Source organism: Orycteropus afer, unplaced genomic scaffold (genome assembly GCF_000298275.1).
Source record: "Orycteropus afer afer isolate SDZICR_OR568_19922 unplaced genomic scaffold, OryAfe1.0 scaffold00061, whole genome shotgun sequence".
NCBI classification, from domain to species: domain Eukaryota; kingdom Metazoa; phylum Chordata; class Mammalia; order Tubulidentata; family Orycteropodidae; genus Orycteropus; species Orycteropus afer.
In genome coordinates this window covers 3,518,002-3,537,876 of record NW_006921648.1, presented here as the reverse complement: position 1 = coordinate 3,537,876, position 19,875 = coordinate 3,518,002, and the positions used below count along the sequence as shown (strand labels likewise).

Genomic DNA, 19,875 nt, shown 5'->3' with positions numbered 1-19,875 from the left:
TGTTGGCCGCTTGAATATCCTCCTTGGTGAAGTGTCTATTCATGTCTTCTGCCCATTTTTTAATTGGATTGTTTGTCTTTTTGTTATTGACACCACCACCATCTTGAAAGTCCTAATCCTGTTATCTTTGAACTTGTGTTTTATAAGGGAAATCCAATGGGACAATGGAGCCCCAACCCAGCCCCTTGGTGTTCATGGCCTTGAGCATTCCCTCCTACACCGAATAGGGCCAACTCATGTAAACGGGCTGCTGCAGAAATGATGGAATGTAACTTCCACAGCCAAGTCATAGAAGACATTGCAGCTTCTGCTTTCTTCTCTTGGATCACTTGCTGTGGGGGTAGCTGGCTGCCATGTTGTGAGGACACTCCAGCAGCACTAAGGAGTCCATATGAGGAGGAATGAAACAGTTCTACCAACAGCCACGTAGGGGAGTCATCTTGAAAGGGGATCCTCCAGCCCAGTCCAAGCCTTCACATGATCGTAGACCTAGCAGCCCGCTTGACTGCACCCTCATGGGAGACCCTACAGCAGAATGCTTCAGCTTAGCCAGGCCCAAACTCTTGACCCTTTTTTAAAGCAATGTTTGTTGCTTTAAAAAGTTAAGTAAGAAGAGGAGCTCTGGTAGCGTAGTGCCGAAGGCACTTGACTGCTAACCAGACTGCTGGTGGATTTGAACCGCCAGCCACTCCGTGGAAGGAAGATGGGGCGATCTACTTCCGTAGTGATACTGCCTCGGAAACCCAAGGAGGGGTCACTATGAGTTGGGTCTGACTTGTTGCTTTAGGTGCTTACATTTGGGGGTGATTTTTAACACAGCAACAGAGATATAAGGCAAGATGTTCACCTTGGTGGCCATGGCCTTGTTCAACTCCTCCACGGACTTCTTCCAGTCATCCTCGTAGGTTGAGAACTTGAGCAGCATGTTATGTACCATCTCGTTCATCTCCATTGCCACCATTTCCAGGTCAACCCGGGCTGCCTTGCTTGCCAGGGCGCCCTTGTCGGCTTTCTAGAGAGAGAGAGAACTCAGGAGGCAGCAGGGGCAGGCTGGATGCAATCAGTACCCTTTGGTCAAATATTTGGAACCTGGAGGTCTAGTCTTGGCTTAAACTCAACTGTGGAGTCTACATTGGCTCAAACACAACCTTGAGAACTAAGCCACTGTCTTCCCAGGACAGAGAAATTGGTGCAAAAAAATTTTTTTTAATTGTGGTAAAAATATATGTAACAAAACATTCACCAATTCAACAGTTTCTATGTGTACAATTCAATGACATTGATTACAGTCTTCATGTAGTAAACCCCATCACTATCTTTTTCCTAATTATTCCACCACCATTACCATAAACTCCCACTCCCAGTAACCACTAATAATCTCTGTTTTCTATATATTTGCTTATTTCATATCAGTGAGATCATGCAGTATTAGCATATAACAAATGCCATTAATGCCAAGTCACTGAAAATGGTAGTTAATGGGACAAATGTTGAGAAGGTTTCCCAACCTTCCTATATGGATAAAGGTCAGAGGAAATTCTGGAAGGCTCTCTGCCCGGTCTTCCTTTTGCTAGGTGCTTCCATTTTCCTGGGTGGGAGAGCCAGGGCTTAGCACGGGGGAGTAGGGAAGGTACAAGAACCACCCTGCTCACTCACCTCTTTCAACTCCTGCTCCATCACGCTTTTATCCACCTTGTTCATTTCCAGTTTTTTAATTTGAGCCTGGAGAGTCTGAGAACAGAAGCCACGGCATGTCACCTACCTGCGGGAGCCTTGAGTGCAATGTCTACCTCCCACCTCCCACCCTGCCATGTGCTAGGAAGGGACAGTGGGCTTGGTGGACAGCAGGTGGGTAGGCGCATTAGAAGGGCTGGGTTCAGAGGGCTCCAGGTGCTCAGATCAGGTGGGAAGACAGCACCTGGCACAGGGATGAACATTGGGACTTGGGGCAAGCTGTCCTGTTGGAGGTGGTACCATAGGAACTTTGTTCTGCATGGAGAGAGACATGCAACAGAGGTGGAAAGCAGAAAGCAAGGCTGACATCTTGGCTGCCTAGATGTTTAGGGCAAGTTCAAGTCTTCTGATCTATAATGGGTTCCCAGAGAGATCCTATTCTATTCATTTACTGAGCACTTACCATGTGCCCCACACACTGTGCCCATATTATAGGGGAATACCCTTATTTCCCATGCCAAGAACTCCGCGAAGAATGCCTCTGTTCAATAATTCTGCTGATTCTACCTAGTAATCCCACCCATCTGTCGGTTAGTCACATTGTGGTGGCTTACATGTTACTGTGATGCTGGAAGCTGTGGTACCAATACTTCAAATCTTCAGGTCTTCTGCAGCAGATACGTCCAACGCAACGTATCATGCGATTTCTTTCTTTCTTTTTTTTTTTTTATTAGGATTTGGGTGAAGATTTACAGAGTAAATTCACTTTTCATACAGCAGTTCACATATACTTTGTCTCATGTCATTGACCAAAATTTACAATGCAGCAGCTCCCCTCCCACTTCCTCCCCATAGTTACCTCCTTCCAGTGTCCATCCCTTCATACTCTTCTGCACCCTGAGCTATCTCCCTGTGCATAAGCAGCCCTTCCTTCTCCCATGATTGTTCTCTCCAGGGCGTGTGTCTACTTGAGGTAAATGTTTAACTCACATGCCTGTACTTTGTTTGGCTGGAAACCACAGTTGTGGGTTCAATTCCAGACCTGAAGGGCAGCTAGGGGCCATAGTCTCAGTGGTTACACCAGATCATGCGATTTCTTGACTGCCTCAGGCATTGATTGTGGATTCAAGTAAAATGAAATCCTTAACAACTTCAATCTTTTTCTCCATTTATCATGATGTTGCTTATTGGTCCAGTTGTGATCATTTTTGTTTTCTTCATGTTGAAGTGTAACCCGTACTGAAGGCTGTAGTCTTGGGTCTTCATCAGTAAGTGCTTCAAGCAATCTTCATTTCAGCAAGCAAGGGTGTATCATCTGCTTATCGCTGGTTTTGAGTCTTCCTCCAATCTTAATTATCTTCAGCAAAATTTTACTTGTGTGTGATATTAATGATATTGTTTGATAATTTCCGCATTCTGTTGGATCATCTTTCTTTGGAATGAGCACAAATATGGATGGGTGTCTTCCAGTCAGTTGGCCAGGTAGCTGCCTTCCAAATTTCTTGGCATAAACAAGTGAGTGCCTCCAGTGCTACATCCATTTGTTGAAATATCTCAGTGGGTGTTCTGTCAATTTCTGGAGCCTTGTTTTTCCCAATTCCTTCAGTGCAGCTTGGACTTCTTCCTTCAATGCTACTAGTTCTTGATCACATGCTACCTCCTGAAATGGTCGAGTGTTAACCAATGCACACGGTCAGTAGACCAAAAAGAACTGGTCAACGTTCGAAGCCAAACAGGCCTACAAAGTTAATAATTGCACCAGGGAAGAATATACTTCTCAGTACAATCAACTATGTTGTTTTGTTGTGATGTGCCATCAAGTCGGACCCGACTCATAGCGACCCCTCCTTGGGTTTCTGAGGCAGTATCACTACAGAAGTATATTGCCCAACCTTCCTTCCGAGGAGTGGCTGGTGGGTTTGAACCGCCAGCCTTCTGGTTAGCAGTCAAGTGCCTTGGGCTCTATGCTACCAGAGCTCCTAAGGAGGTCAAAAGGGCAGCACTGCCCAAAAACAAAGCTCAGAGGACAGGAAGGGACGGGAAAGAAGAACAATGGACATGGAGACCCTACGGAGGACGTGGGAAGAGAGCTGTGACATTGAGGGGATTGCAACCAGTGTCACAAATCAAATGTGTATGAATTGTTGAATGGGAAACTCATTTGCTCTGTAAAAAGAACAAAATAAATGAAAGATAAAATGTTGTTTGAAGTGTTCATCTAACATCAGTCTTCCTCACTTTTAAACATTTAGCATGAGTATCATTAATTCACTACTCGTGTCCTAAGAAATTTTATTTAGCCCAAGATTGCAAAGATATCCTCCCATGTTTTCTTATTTTCTTTTAATTGTAATAAATACATACGCAGCAACACTCTTGCCATTCGTCATCCGTCACACGTCCATCCTGTGTTTTCTTCTAGAAGCTTTATAGTAACAGCTTTCAGGTTTAGGTCTATGTTCCCCTCTAGTTAATATTGGGGCATGGAGTGAGGAGAGGCTGAGGTTCATTTTTTCATATAGATGGTGTTTTAGGCTGGGTTCTCTAGAGAAGAAAAACCAGCGATGCCTATATATGTATATATATAAGAGGGAGAGAGCTCAAGGAAATCACTCATGTGGTGTAGAGGCTGGCAAGTTCCAAAGTCCATGGCTGGGACTCCTGACTCACATATTGCAGAGGCTGATAAACCCAAGCTTGGCAGCTTAGACAACAGGCTGCTGGTTCACAGGCTGCAGAGACTAGTGAATCCCAGGATTGGCAGGCAGTGCCGCAAGAACTGGAGGTAGGATGACAACAAGCCAGATGCAGGATCCAGAGTGAGCAAAAGGCCAGAGAGCTTTCCAGAAAATCCACATCTATTAGATGCAGGCCACACCCCAGTGAAACATCCTTTCAGTTGATTGGCTGCTCACAGCAGATCCCATCATGGGGGATGTCTGCATCATAGCCGCCAAACCACTGGCCCAGCCAAGATGACACACAGCTGTAACCATCACAGATGGATATCCAGTTATGAGGTCATGCTGTTTCAATGACTTGTGTCAGGCACACAGGATCTCATCTTTCTATTCCAAGTGGTTTATGAAGGTCTTTCTTCCATAAAGACAACCTCCTCCCAAACTCCAGCAGAGACTGTGTGATCCCAGTTATATGAGGTTCAAAAGGAGATAACAAGAGGCAAAAGAGTGGCTACTATGGGTGGTGGGTATTTCCTGGAAAGGAAGATTTCCCAGATGATGGCCATATTTCGGTCTTGACTGGGTGGTGGCCACAGGGGTGTATAAATGGGTAGTTTGTTGTTGTCAGTTGCCACTGAGTTGGCTCTGACTCGTGGTGACTTTATGTGTTACAGACTGGAACACTGGCTGGTCTCAGTACCATCCACATGATCATCGTTACATCTGAACCCACTGGTAAAACTTACCAAAGTTCTTATACATAAGACTTGGATATTTTGCCATGTGTAAATTATCGAACCCAAAACCCACTGCCATCAAGTCAATTCCAACTCACAGCAACCCTATAGGACAGGGTAAAACTACCCCATAGGGTATCCCAGGTTGTAATCTTTACGGAAGCAGACTGCCACATCTTTCTTCCAAGGAGCGGCTGGTGAACTGCCAAACTTTCAGTTAGTAGTGGAGTACTTTTAACCATTGTGCCACCAGGGGTCCTTCAAATAGTATTCCAGAACCAAACTAATTGCTGTTGACTCAGTTTTGGGGCTGTAATCTTTGAGAACAGACTGCTGCCACCAGGGCTCCTTGAGTAAGTTATACTTCAATTAAAAACATAGAATTACTGTTTGTACACACACACACACACACACACACAAGAGGGCCTGGAGATTGTGTCTATCTTGTTGACGACCATGTCACTAGCCCCTAAAAGGGTGCCGATGGGCCCAGTATCTTGTGGAACAAATCAATGAGTGAGTACAGAGGCTTCTGACACCAACTGTTAGGTCCATGACATTTCCATGAAGACATGCAGCTGGACCACAAATAGTGACGTTTTCTTTCTTTCTTTCTTTCTTTTTAATTGTGATTTGAGTGAAGATTTACTGAGCAAATTCACTTTCCATACAGCAATTCCATAAACTTTGAATAGTGATGTTTTCTTCACTACTCCAGATGTTACAGACCCACTGCAGATGTGTCCGCAGCCCCTCATTTCTCACCAGGGGATTGGATGGGGCAGTTAATCTCTTGCAGCATGTGTTCACTGAAACCATGTTTAATTAGATATGTGTTGTATACCAAGCGCTGTTCCAGGGCCTTCCAGGGTTAATGTGTATAAGCAACTAATTATCGTTGGCGCAAGAGCCAGGGAGGAAGTGGGGACAGAGGTCGACATGGTCCATTCTGGCACTGTTTGGTAAGCCTTCATCTTCTCAAATTTCTGCCCGGGACGAATAAGGAGCCCTTGGGGCACAGTGGTGAAGTGCTTGGCTGCTAACCAGAAGGTCAGAAGTTCAAACCCACCAGCCTCTTGGCAGAAGAAAGATGTGGCAATCTGCTTCCTTAAAGATCTACAGCCTTGGAAACATCACAGGGCAGTTTTACTCTGTCCTCTGGGGGTACTATGAGTTGAAACTGACTCCCTGGCAGTGGGTTTGGGATGAGCTTGGCTTCCGTAAAGACTGACAGCCTCGGAAATCCTCTGGGGCAGTTCTGCTCTGTCTTCTAGGGGCGCTGTGAGTCGGAATTGACTCCACAGCAGTGGGTTTGGTTTGGGCTTTGCTTCCGTGAAGATTGACAGCCTTGGAGACCCTGTGGGGCAGTTCCACTCTGTCCTCTAGGGGCACTGTGGGTCAATGGCAATTGTATATATCTATATTTTTTAAAACTCTGAGAAAACACCTATCTGTTTTACTTGGATCCACAATCAACACATCAAATGACATGCTGCATTGGGCAAATCTCCTGCAAAAGGCCTCTATAAAGTGTTAAAGAGCAGAGATACCACTTTGAAGACTAAGGTGCCCGACCCAAGCCTTGGTATTTTCAATCATTGCATATGCATGTGAGAGCTGGACAATGGATACGGGAGACCAAAGAAGAACTGATATATTTGAACTACAGTGTTGGTTAAGAATATTGACTATACCATAAAGAATCCAAAACCAAACTCACTGCCATCCAGTCAATTCCAACTCATAGTGACCCCTTTTGGGTTTCCAAGGTGGTATCTCTACAGAAGTAGATTGCCCAGTCTTCGTTCTGTGGAGTGGCCGGTGGGTTTGAACCGCAGCCTTCTGGTTAGCAGTCAAGTACCTTAGGCACCACACTACCAGAGAACATACCATGGACTGTCAGGAAAACAACCCGATCTGTCTTGGATGAAGTGCGGCCAGAACGCTCTAAGCCAGCACGGCCAGACTCTGGCTCTTGTACTTTGGTCACGCTGTCAGGAGGGTCCAGCCCCTGGAGAAGATGTCACGCTTGGAAAAGCAGACGCTCAGCAACAAAGAGGCAGACGCTCAGTGAGACGGACGGACTCCGCGGCTACAACAGTGGGCTCAGGCGTAGCAACGATCGCGCTTCACTGTGTTGTCCTCGGCGTTCCTGTGAGCTGGGGCTCGATCAGTGGCACCCAACAACAACAGAAGAGCCCCCACCTGTGCTATTTCTCTTTGAGCAGCACTAAGAAGCTAAGGATTTCCATGGAGGAGGAGCACCGACAGGTCCCTGCAACACGAGACCCAGGCCCTTTGGCAGAGCAGTGAGTGAAACGGGCCGGGAGGTGGCGGGGACGACGGCACTCCCGGTCAGTGGTGCTCACAAAGGTCCGAGCGCACGTCCTCTGCCCACATGCTGCCCAGTAGCTACAAACAAGGGCAGCTGTCCCTTCCACCCGACTTCTTAGGCTCTGCAGTGGCTCCATTTGTGTGAGCTCTTGCCGTTCAGAGTTGCTCTGTGTGTCTGAGGCTGACTACACCGGGTGCCCATCCTGGGAGGGAGCAGTATGTCAGGGCCGTGTCTTGGTTCCCACTCTTATGTCCCCTGAATCCTAACGTGTTCCCCGACAGCCTCTGGACTTGGGGTCAGAATCCCGTGGAAGCAACCTCAAATGGTTCCCTCCTACTGGGAAGGACTCCTTGAGTCCCTGTCTAAAGGTCCGGGGATGCTCTAGTCTGGGACAAGAGGTAGACTGGACTGGGTGGATCCTGGGGGCCCACCAGAGCAGGGTCATCCAGCCGGCAACCCCAGCCAATCAGGGCCCTTTAGGCTCATTGGACAAGGTGTTCGATGGAGTGAGGCTCTGCTGACGAGCTGTGTGTCTGTCTGCACAGTTATGATGTAAAGAGGCCCTGACTCTGCTGGGGGGTCACTGTTACCAACACTATTGTTCTAGAAAGGTCCATTGGCACTGGAAATTCAGGGGAGGGCTCCATACCTCTAAACAAAATGGTTTATGGGGAAGCGATTCACGCAGTGATAGTCCCTGAGCGTACGTGACGCACCACACATCCATCTCCAGCTGGCGACAGTGACAGAACAGGCTCCCTCCAGGCCCTTCTGTTTGTGTAGGGGGCAGGGAAGCAGGGATTTGCCTGCTTTCAACTGAAGTGTGATCTGCTGTTCTGTTCGTTGCTGTGAGTTGGCTCTGACTCCCGGCAACCCGTGTACAACAGACCGGACGGTGCCTGGTCGGGCTCCGCCTCCATGACCGCTGGTCTGCACACGCCCGTTGTGGTCACTGTTTTGAAGTACCTTCCAGCCTAGGGCTCATCTTCCAGCATTATGTCGGACAGCCTTCTGTTGGGACCTGTAATGTTCTCACTGGCTCATTTTCAGGTTTCCAGGCCTTTCTTCCTGGTCTGTCTCAGTCTGGAAGCTCTGCTGAAACCTGCCCACCACGGTGGCCCTCCTGGGATTGGAGATCCGGGGGGCAGAGCTTCCATGCTCACAGCAGTGTGCCAGCCACCACACGCTGACACGTGGGTGGTGGGAAATGTAATTTACACACAGTAAAGCGCCAGCAAAATATCCACTGGCCAGGAGATCCTGGAGAGAGCGGGAGAACAATGTGGACCAACACTCAAAGTCATAAAAAAGACCAGGCTTGCTGGTCTGATAGAGCCTGGTGGAATCACTGAGACTGTGGCCCCTAGCTGCCCTTCAGGCCTGGAATTGAACTCACTCCTGTGGCTTCCAGCCAAACAAAAGACAGACATATGAGCTGAACATTTACATCAGGTAGATACAGTCCTCGGAGCAATCGTGGCAGAATAGAAGGGCAGTGTATGCACAGGGCGATGGCTGGGGGGGGGGGGGGGGGGGGGGGGGGGGGGGGGGGGGGGGGGGGGGGGGGGGGGGGGGCAGGAGTGCATGGAGGGAAGGACCCGGGGAAGAGGTAACTTCAGGGAGGAAGTGGGAAGACAGCTGTTACATTGTGGGGAATTGTAGTCAATATCATGAGACAGTGTATGTGAGCTGCTGTATGGAAAGTGAATTTGCTCTGTAAACTTCCACGCAAATCACTCACACAAAGTTCACTGGTTCCGCGGCTTCTGACACACTCCCACCTCCCATGCAGCCTCTGGGGAGGGTCCCGATGAGGACTCCCCCACCCAGGCCCCGGACCTTGCACCTTGGACTCATCCAGGTGAATCTTCAGCCGCTCCACCGTCCTGTCCAGCACGACGTAGTGATCCTTCACCATCTGGATCTGGCCGCCCCAGAAGCGCTCAAGCTCCTCCTCCTACAACGGACACAGTGCAGCCGGTGCCTCCGCTTCTGAGGTCACTGTGGCTGCAAGGGCCTTCAAGGCAGGGCTGTGGCCCAGGAGGATGGCCTGGCCCAGCGCATCTCCAGCCTGCCTCAGCCCAACAGCCACCTAGGAGCCGCGCCAGGCCCCTCCTAGTGGCTGCAGCTGCCCTTCGGCCCACTCAGTCCCCGGGCCTCCCTTCCGCTGCAGGACGATGCCGTGTCTTGGAAGGTGGAAGCCCATCTGGTTCTGGGATCACTGTGATCCCCAAAGCAGCTGTTGGCCCAAGACACTGACCTTCATCCTGGACTTCTGGAGCCTGCCGACCTTCTCCTGCAGCATGTCCACGGTGGCCCCGAGCTTGGAGGAGGCACCCTTGTTAACTGAAAGCAAAGGGAGGGGTGTCTGTTGGGGGCAGGGAAGGAGGAGGAGGATTCGGCAGAAATCCCTGCAGGCTAGAGCTCCGAGTGCTTCCTTAGGAGAAGAATCATGCAGCGCTGTCCAACAGAAATATGCGGTGAGAGGTGACAGGGAGAAGAGTCAGGGACAGGAAGAGGGTCTGGAATGCGTGGCTAATGCCTCCAAGAACAACCACCTCCTTTGCCATGAGACCAGAAGAACTGGATGGTGCCTGGCTATCATGGCTGGATATTCTGATCAAAGATTCTATAGAAGAATCCTTATCAAAAGGGGGAAAATGCAGAACAGAATTTTAAATTCTCACAGACTCCAGACTTTCTACAGCCACAGAGGCTGGATGAACCCCTAAAACTATTCCCTTGAGATCATCTTTAAACCTTAAACCAAAAATATCCCCTGAGGTCTCCTTAAAACCAAACAGCCGTTCAGCGTCACTAGGAAAGAATGCCTGCCTTGAGGATGGTGCTCTTTCAAGATCTAGCTGCATGGGCCCAGAGTGACAAGAGCAACTCGAAAGGTTAGACAGGAACCTTAGGGAGCAGTGAATTGATGTTAATGGAGGAGGAACGACTCAGAAAAAGAGGGTGAGAATGGTTACAAAACTCAAAGAATGGGACCAAGGTCACTGATTCCCCATTATTGAATCAGTGTATGTTTTTGCCTTGTAAATTCTCAACACAACAACAAAATAAAGAAAAAGAACTATACTGTGAGCTTGGGGGCCACTGATGTAGTTTTAAATTTCTGGTAGCCACATTAAAGATAATATGAAAAGAAGCAGATGAAATTAATTCATAAAATATTGTATTGAACCCAATATATCCAAAAGATTATAATTTTAATATGTAATTGAAAAAAAATGAGAAATTTTATATTCTTTTTCTTTTTTGTACCATTTTCAAAATCTGATGTGTATTTCAGTTAGAGCACAAGTGGACTTGAACTTGCCACATTTCATATGCTCAATGGCCATGTGTGCCTCCTGGTTACTCTAGTGGACAGCCCAAGGCTTCAAGAAATATAGAAACTCTCCTCCAGCAACGACGCTGAGCGGAACCACCAAGAATGGTGTCTAACTTACCAGCACACACAAAGCATATTATGTCACTGCAAGAGAAAAAGGAGGGAGAAGTTTAAAAAGGGTGGTGGTGGGGGTGGGTGGGGAATTAAGAAAAAGAACAATGTATCCAATTACAGGTGAGAGGCCAGAGACCTAAAGCCAAAAATAATGTACAAACCCCACTAGGCGTGGTTGAAAAGTCTCAGCCAAGGTGAGTCACCACCTATCTCCCTGTCCTTGACAGTAGTGACAGCTGGCCTGAAACGGGCTTGGGCTACACCTGTCTTACCTAGCCGCTGAAATGCATCACTACCGTAATCCTGGCTGTGTTCCCACATTCACCGATGGAACGCGATTCTTTTCAGCTATGGGAAGTTACATTCTTTTCAATAAAAAGTATTTTATCCAAGGTAGCACCACATAGAGGTTTCACTTAGGTTTCTTCAACTATTGTCATTGGCGGAGAGCAAGAAAACAAGAGAATGAGTTAAAGGGGACAAGACAGGGGTTCTCAAAGTGGGGCTCCCCAGGGCAGCAGCATCAGCACCACCTGGGAACGGGTCAGAAACGCACACTCTCCAGTCCCACCCAGACGGACTGACTCAGAAACACCACGCTGGGGTGGCACGCAGCCATCTGGGATTTATTTGCTAAGCCCTCCAGGGGTTGCTAAGGCCGGCTGAACTGGAGAACCATTCACGCAGGCCATCTGCTGTCCATCCTACCCAAAGAGCTTTAGGCCAGGCACGGCCTTGAGACGGCAGCAGAAGTCTCCTAGTCCTATGGCCACCCAGAACGTGGCCGTGGTCTGTAAGGACACCGCATTTGGCCCAGCAGTGGCTCCTGATCTTCAGCCGACCCCTCCTCCGGGGTCTGTCCGGTGCTGTCGGCACTTGACAAAGCTGGACAGGCCCCAAGCCCTACGGCCCTGGTTTTAAGGGCTATTAGAAATTTCCGAGAGTAATTTTGACCTGAGACTTTGCCCGCTACGTTTCAACCCCAATACCCACCCCCCAAGATAAGATGTCAGCGGACACTCATTGGAGAAGAGGAGCCTGCTGAGAGTTCGCTGGGGGCGTCGGTGGGTCAGCGGAGGTTGTCACCTTCCAGGAGGGAGACCCAGCTTCAGTTCCCGGCCACTCACCTCTGCGCAGCCCCCACCCGTCTGCCAGTGGAGGCCCATGTGTCGCTAGGACGCTCAACAGCTTCCAGCCCGAGACGGACTAGGACGAAAGGCCCAAACATCTACTTGTGAAAATGAGCGAGCGACAGCCCTGTGCATCACGGGGAGTGTGCAGGGTCAGGCAGTGTTTTGTTCCACTGTGTGTAGGGTGCTATGGCCGACCAGATGGCCTCTGAAAACAAGTGAGAGGCTAACATTCAACCCAAAGGCACACATAACTCAGGGCTGGACGGAGACTTGGTGGGGGAGCTCCCCGAGAGACAGGAGGAGCTTGGCAAAGGCACACCCCGCCCCCGCAGTCCCTGCAGCCCTCCCGGGCCAGGCCCACCTACCTAGGTACATCAGCCGCTGCTGTACCTTGGAGGACAGCTGCGCCAACTCCTCCTTCATGGAGTCGTGTCTAGCCGGCAGCGAGGGTATGTAACTCATGGAATGCTTAACTGCCTCCTTCTTGTCCTCTGGGCTCACAGCCTGCTGGGAAGCCTGCAAGGTCATGGCCGGCAAGGCCTCAGGGAAGACGCTGACCACCGACTGCGAGGGAGAGTAGTCGTAGTCCTCTGCACCTATGTCGTCACCGAAGGCCACGTGGCTGGTGGCACCGCGGCTGGTCCCGGCACCCACGTCTTCTGCCAGCACCCCTAAGGGCCCAGCAGAGGCCACGGTTGTGGCAAGCGTGGCCATTTTGGTGGCAGGGGCATCTTTGACTGCCCTGGCGGCAGCCTCTGCCGCATGGGCCGCTGTGTTGGCGGCGGCCGCGTAGGCGGCGGCAGCCGCGGCAGCCATGGTAGCAGTGGTCTTCATCCGATGAAGGGCAGACCCGGGAGCCTTCAGGTGTGCTTCCTTCGGGGCCTTCTCCTTGGCGCTCCTGTCCACTGGGGCCACTGCATCATAGGCATACAGTTCTTCCCCCTTTTCCACCACAGTCTGGAGCTGGCTGCCCTCCGGTGGGTGGGACTTGTGAGGCTGGAGTGGGCGAGGCCAGGACGCGCCCAGCTCCGTGGCTGGTGGCGGGGCCCTGGAGGGTGGTTGCTGGGGCTGGGCAGGCTGCTGGGGCACTGACAAGCCTGGGCCAGGGTCAAAGAAGTCTGAGGCCCAGAAAGGCCAAGTGCTTGCCCCAGGCCAGCCTCTGGGAGCAGGCCAGCCTCCGGGGGGCACGGGCCAGCCTCCGGGGGGTATGGGCCAGCCTCCAGGGGTGGTAGACCAGCCTCTGGGGGGCACAGGCCAGCCTCCGGGTGGAATGGGCTGGGGCCTCTGGGCAGACTCAGGTCCCACAGAAGTCTGGCTGGGCCCCGGCATAGGCCCCAGTGCAGGCATGGGCTCTGTCCCTGCCTCAGGTCCGGGCCCAGGCTGCGCTGCTGACATGGGCTCAGGAGCAGGTGGCTGGCCTGGCTCCTGGGCCCCAGGGAGCAGAACGGCTTGTGCCGGCTTCTCAACAGGGAGGATCTCTGGGGTCTCATAATGCCACACGGTCTGCAGGAGCTCTGTGCCCCGGATGGGCTCTGTGGCCTGGATGTGATCAACAGCCTGGACGGACTCGGCTGTCTGCAGCGTGACGGCCTCTGGGAACGGCTGGATGGTCTGCCACAATGGGCCCTGCACCTGATGCAGGGGCTGGTCCAGCCTTCCCTCCAGCCTTCTCGGGATTCCCTGCGGAAGAGGGGGTGGGCTGCACGGCTGCGTCCGGCCCGCCGCCCCTGCTCTGGCCCTCACCTCGCCCCTGCCGCTCGTCCTTGTGTCTTCAGCCCCGTCCTCCACTCACCGAGGGGAACATGGCCTCGTGCAGGCTGCTCCACAGCACGAGCTCTTCCACGTGGGGGAAGCTGCTTATCCTGTTCTGGACACCGGTCTGGAGACGGGGCGGTTGGAGATGGGGGTGAGCCTGGAGGATGGCTGTCCTCGTGGGGCTCCATCACACACTGCCCTTATGCATCGCCCTTTCTGGGGTCTGCTCTCCTCACCCCCTTGTCCCACCCAGCGCCCCGGGCCTGGAGGTGAGGGTGTAGGGGAGGGAAGCAGGAGCCATCATAGCCCTCACCAGTTCCCGTTGCAGAGCAGTCATCTTGCGGTTCTGTCTTCTGAAATCATCGAAGAAGGTATCAAACCTTTCCATGTTAATCTGTCAAATGGAACAAGTCCGTGGGCCAGGGGTGCAACTTCTGGCCTCAGCCCTGATTCTTCCCACACCTTGAACTTAAGGATTTAGCTCAAGGTGATGGAGAGCTTGAGACGGAAGAAGAGGTTCTAAAGCAGTATTTCCCAGAGAGTGTGAAGAGGGGTGGGGATAGGGTCCCATGGACAAAGGGCAAATACGTTTGGGCAGTGCTGGGTTAAAAGGCATTCAACAGGTTCCTTTAATGCAGGACTTCTCAGAGCCTTTAATGGAAAAAGCCTATTAAGAAGCGCCAAGAAAGAAAGTGAGCAAAAGGTATTCTCTTTCTGCTGAGTTGTTGTTGTTGTTGTTGTTATGTGCCGTCGAGTCAGCCCTGACTCATAGCGACCCCTCCTTGGGTTTCCGAGGAGGCAGTATCACTACGGAAGTAGGATTGCCCAACCTTCCTTCCGAGGAGTGGCTGGTGGGTTTGAACCGCCAGCCTTCTGGTTAGCAGTCAAGTGCCTTAGCCACTATGCTCCCGAGTTGGTGGTATGTAAATCTGGAGATGCTGAGATGTGGGGAGTACCTGCCTGATGATGAAGCCAAGTCTGAGGAAAGCAATGCTGAGAGATTGGCAATGCTGTAGGAGCATCGAGCAGTACCTGAAGCCATCCTTGGGCTTTTTAGTAAATGAGACAATACATTCATTTAATTTTTCTAAGTTGGGATGAATTGAGTTTCTGTGATTTACGACCAAGGGTTCTGACCAGCACAGCAAGGCAAAAGCAGGGGGGGACCAAATATGAGATAACAAGCTGAAGGTGAGGAAAGCTCCAGAGGCCGGCGTATGGGCCACGTCAGCCCCCTTCTCCTGCCCTCATGGCTGCTCTCCTGGATCAAGAACAGGCCTCCTAGATTTCTCGTTGCCCAACCACCAGAGGTCTGAGCAGCGGGACCAGAGTGGAGGATGCCTGAAGGGGTCTACCTTGTCAAACTGGTTCCTCAGCTTGTCTATATCCTTCTTGAGGCTTTCAGTGGTGGTCTTGATTGAGTAAAGGTCACTGAGCAGGTCTTGCAGGGTTTGCATGTTCTGAAGGGGGAGAGAGGAGGAGGAAACAGAAGTTAGGTGTGGCCGGGGAAGAAGGCCAGCCCAGTGGAGCAGCCACAGACCAAGGGTAGATGTTTTCCCAAGGCATGGGCTGGAGCATGCTTCTTCTTGTTATGTGCCGTTGAGTTGGAGCGGACCCCTGGCGACCCCTCCTTGGGTTTCCGAGGTGGTATCACTATGGAGGCAGATTGCCCCATCTTCCTTCCGAGGAGCGGCCAGGGACCATGCTTGGAGGCCTGCACAGAATATAAGCCCACAGTGCTCTGAGCTCCCAGGTGACCTGTCTCATGAGGAGCAAACCTGTGGTTGAGTTGACCTAGTTACTCAGGAGGTCACATCAGGGAGCATCTCACGCCTTTTCCTGCGTGATGCACATCCGCCAGGGGAAACACCAACCCGTCTGGGTGGGAGCCGTCGGAAGGTCAGGAGCAGGGGTGGCATGACTGGCTTCATGCTCTTATAGAATTCTTCTGACTGTATGTGCAGACGGGCCCTGGGGAGGCAATAACTGATGGCAGGGGACCAGTAAGAAAGCTTCTAGATGAGAGCTGAGGGCCGCAATGCCGGGCTCACAGCTCAGCTCCACCAGTGACTGGCCCTGCTACTGCGTCTTCCTAGGTTTTCAACTCCTCAACTAAACAATGGGCATGAAACCATGTGATGATGTCTATACATGGCCCAGTGCGTGGTTAAGCATTCAGTTAACAAAAATAAAAAAACAGTAAAATGGCACAAGTAAGTCATCCTTAACAGTAATTACAAATATAAATGGATTGCATGTTCCAGTTAAAAGGCAGAGGTTGACAAGATGGATTAAAAAAAACCAACATGATCTAACTACATGGTGTCTACACAAGGCACACTTTAGATTCAAAGTCACTAAGGGTTAAAACTAAAAGATAAACCGTGCAAGCAGTAACCAAAAGAAAGCTGGAGCAGCTCTAATAAAATGAGACAAAATCAACTGTAAGACCAAATTGTTACTAGACAAAGAACATTTTATCATAAGGGGTCAATCTACCAGATATAATGATTACAAACATATATGCACCTAACAATAGATTCCCAAAATACATAAAGTAAAAACAGAATTGAAAGGAGATACAGACTGTCGAGGGAGCTCTGGTAGCATAGTGGCTAAGGCACTTGACTGCTAACCAGAAGGCTGGCGGTTCAAACCCACCAGCCACTCCTCAGAAGGAAGGTTGGGCAATCCTACTTCCATAGTGATACCGCCTCAGAAACCCAAGGAGGGGTCACTATGAGTCAGGTCTGACTCGACGGCACATAACAACAACAACAACACAGACTGTTGAACAATAAGTTGGAAACTTTAATATCCCTCTCTGTGATGGGTTGAACAAGTAGATATAAGATCAGCAAGGAAAGACAAGATTTGAACACTGTCAACTAAGTAGTGAGCCCTGGAAAGGCAGTGGTCAAAGCACTCAGCTGCTAAATAAAGGTTGGTAGTTTGAACCTACCAGCCACTCTGGGGGAAAAAGGTAACAGTCTGCTTCTATAGAGATTCAGAGCCTTAGAAACCCTGGGGCAGCCACGAGTCAGAATTGACTTGACAGCAGTGGATTTGGTTTGGTTTGCTATCAAGTAATTAAAATGAATAAATACCTATAGAACACTCTACCAAAAAACCCCAGCAGAATACAAATGCTTTTCAAGTGTACATGGAACATTTTCCAAGATAGATCATATGTTAGGCCACAAAACAGGTGCAGTGTGGTAAATTACCTGGTATGGCTTTTCTAGCCATAAGTCTTTGTAAACTCCGTGGTGGAATTTGCTGTGAGCAAATGAGGAGCTCTTGATTGTAAAAGTTGTCCACCTGGGGTATTTCTGTTGGGAGTGGCACAAATCAATGTTCTGGGCTCTCAGGTCCTTAGAGTTCTGATGCTATGATTGGCTAGTTTGGCCACTCTGCCAGGCTCTAAAGGAGGCCTCCTAGAGGCAGAACTCTGTCTACTGGGTGAGAAGGACATACTGCTGAGAAGGAATGCACTCCTGAGAGACGTGCTGCTGGGAAAGAGACGCAAGAGACACGCATTGATGAGAGAGACACCAAGGGACACGCACTGCTGGGAGAGAGACTGTGAGAGACTGCTGGCTGAGAGACAGTGGGCTGGGAGAGAAACTGAGCGTTTTTCCTGAACTTGAATTGTAACCTGGTGCTTCCCTGATAAATGGAGAGAAGATTGAGGTTGTCAAAGAATTCACGTTGCTTGGTTCTACAATCGATGCCAACGGAAGCAGCAGTCAGGACATTAGACGATGTGTAGATTGGGAAAGTCAACTGCAAAGGAACTGTATCAAGTGCTGAGGAGCAAGGATATCTCCTTGAGGACTAAGGTGCGCCTGACTCAAGCCATGATATTTCCAATCGCCTCGTATGCATGTGAGAGCTGGACAATGAATAAGGAAGACCAAAGAAGAGTTGATGCTTTTGAGTTGTGGTGCTGGTGGAGAATGCTGAAAGTACCACGGACTGCTAAAAGAACTAACAGATCTGTCCTGGAGGAAGTGCAGCCAGAATGCTCCTTGGAAGCAAGAATGGCCAGACTTCGTCTCACCTATTTTGGTCATGTTGTCAGAAGGGACCATTCCCTGGAGAAGGATGTCATGCTTGGTAGGGTGGAGGGTCGACGAAAGAGGGGGAGGCCTTCAACGAGATGGATTGATACAGTGGCTGCGATGATGGGCTCGAGTATAGCAGAGATTGTGGGGCTGGTGCAGGATCGGGCAGTGTTTCGTTCTGCTGTGCATGGGGTCGCTATGAGGCGGAAACGACTCGACAGCACTTAACAACAACAACAACAACAACAACAACGGCTTCCCTAATAAACCCCATAATCTGTGAGTTCTGTGTGGCCACTGCAGTGAATTATCGAACCCAGGAGAGAGGTGGTGGGTACTTTAGGAGGAACGGTTGATGAAAGGGCTGGAGGGAGGCAGCATGTCTGGCCTTGCAGTAATAGGCCTTGGGCTATTGATGGTGATCCTGTCTTCCTCTTGTGGGGTTAGAGGAGGACAGAAGATGTGGCTTACTCCAAGATTTACAAAAGATTTTGGACTTACTCCAAAAATGTAAGTTTGGATTAAAATTAGAAAAGCAATCACAGTAATTAATATACCATACAGGAGCTCTGGTAGCATAGTGCCTAAGACACTTGACTGCTAACCATAAGGCTGGAGGTTCAAATCCACCAGCCACTCCTTGGAAGGAAGGTTGGGCAATCTACTTCCATAGTGATACCATCTTGGAAACCCAAGGAGGGGTCACTATGAGTCGGGGCTGACTCGAGGGCACATAACAACAACAACAACAATATACCATACATAGGACAAAAATCACACTATAATCTCAATTGACACATAAAAGCATTTGACAAAATCCAATGTTCTTTCATTATTAAAAACAAACAAATGAACAAAAAAGCCAACAAAGAATAAAAGGGAACCTCCTCAAACTTAGAAAAGGTACCTACGAAAACCCACAGCTGCGATTGTACTTAGTGGAGAAAGATTTAATGATTTCCCCTAAGATCAGGAACAAGGCAAGCATGTCTACTCTGGCCTCTCCTAGTTATTACACTGGAAGTGCTACAGCTGCCATTGTACTTAGCGGAGAAAGATTTAATGATTTCCCCTAAGGTCAGGAACAAGGCAAGCATGTTGACTCTGGCCACTTCGAGTTATTATACTGGAGGTGCTAGTCAAGGTGATTAGGCAAGAAAAGGAAACAAAAGCCTTCCAGACTAAAATGGAAGTAAAATGATCTCCATTTGCAGATTATATGATTTTATACATAGAAAAGGTGGTGCAGTGCCTAAGGCATCTGACTGCTAACCAGAAGGCTGGTGGTTCAAATGTACTGGCCACTCCACAGAAGGAAGACTGGGCTATCTACTTCCATTAAGATTTACCACCTCTGAACCACTGAGACTATGGCCCCTAGCTGCCCTTCAGGTCTGGAATTGAACCCACACTTGTGGCTTCCAGTTAAACAAAAGACAAGCATATGAGTTGAACATTTACCTGAGGTGGATACACTCCTTGGAGAGAACAATCATGGGAGAAAGAAGGGCTGCTATGCACAGGGAGACAGCTCAGGGGGCAGGAGCGCACAGAGAGATGGACACAGGGAAGAGGTAACTATTGGGAGGAAGTGGGAGGGGAGCTGTTGCATTGTGGTAAATTGTAGTCAAGGTCATGAGACAAAGTGCATGTGAACTGCTATATGGAAAGTGAATTTGCTCTGTAAACTTTCACCCAAATCACAATTAAAAAAAAAAAGTAATATTTTTTGGGAAACAAACAAACAAACACAAATCCATAATGTGATCTATTTCACCCACTAAGTTAGCTATAAGGAGCCCAGGCTGTGAAATGGTTAAACACTTGGCTGCTAAGTGAAGGATCGCCCAATCGAATCCACCAGCTATTCCATGGGAGAAAAAACCTGGTAACCTGGTGATTTGCTCCCATAAATACTGTGTTGTTATGTGACCCCTTCTTGGGTTTCCAAGGTGGTATCACTATGGAAGTAGATTGCCCAACCTTCCTTCTGAGGAGTGGCTGGTGGGTTTGAACCTCCAGCCTTCTGGTTA

At 49.7% G+C, this 19,875-nt stretch overlaps 1 protein-coding gene across 1 annotated transcript in view; it reads right to left on the bottom strand.

Moving 5' to 3' along the window:
* The window catches only part of CUNH16orf96 (chromosome unknown C16orf96 homolog), a 44,057-nt gene that overhangs the window by 15,318 nt on the left and 8,864 nt on the right, over positions 1–19,875 (bottom strand). Inside the window, exons 2-9 of the mRNA XM_007939712.1 lie at positions 15,131–15,235; positions 14,089–14,169; positions 13,813–13,899; positions 12,386–13,664; positions 9,688–9,773; positions 9,274–9,384; positions 1,657–1,731; positions 848–1,012 (exon numbers count right to left, since the gene is read on the bottom strand). Of these exons, the coding sequence (XP_007937903.1) occupies positions 848–1,012; positions 1,657–1,731; positions 9,274–9,384; positions 9,688–9,773; positions 12,386–13,664; positions 13,813–13,899; positions 14,089–14,169; positions 15,131–15,235 (1,989 nt within the window). The remainder of the gene's footprint in view (positions 1–847; positions 1,013–1,656; positions 1,732–9,273; positions 9,385–9,687; positions 9,774–12,385; positions 13,665–13,812; positions 13,900–14,088; positions 14,170–15,130; positions 15,236–19,875) is intronic.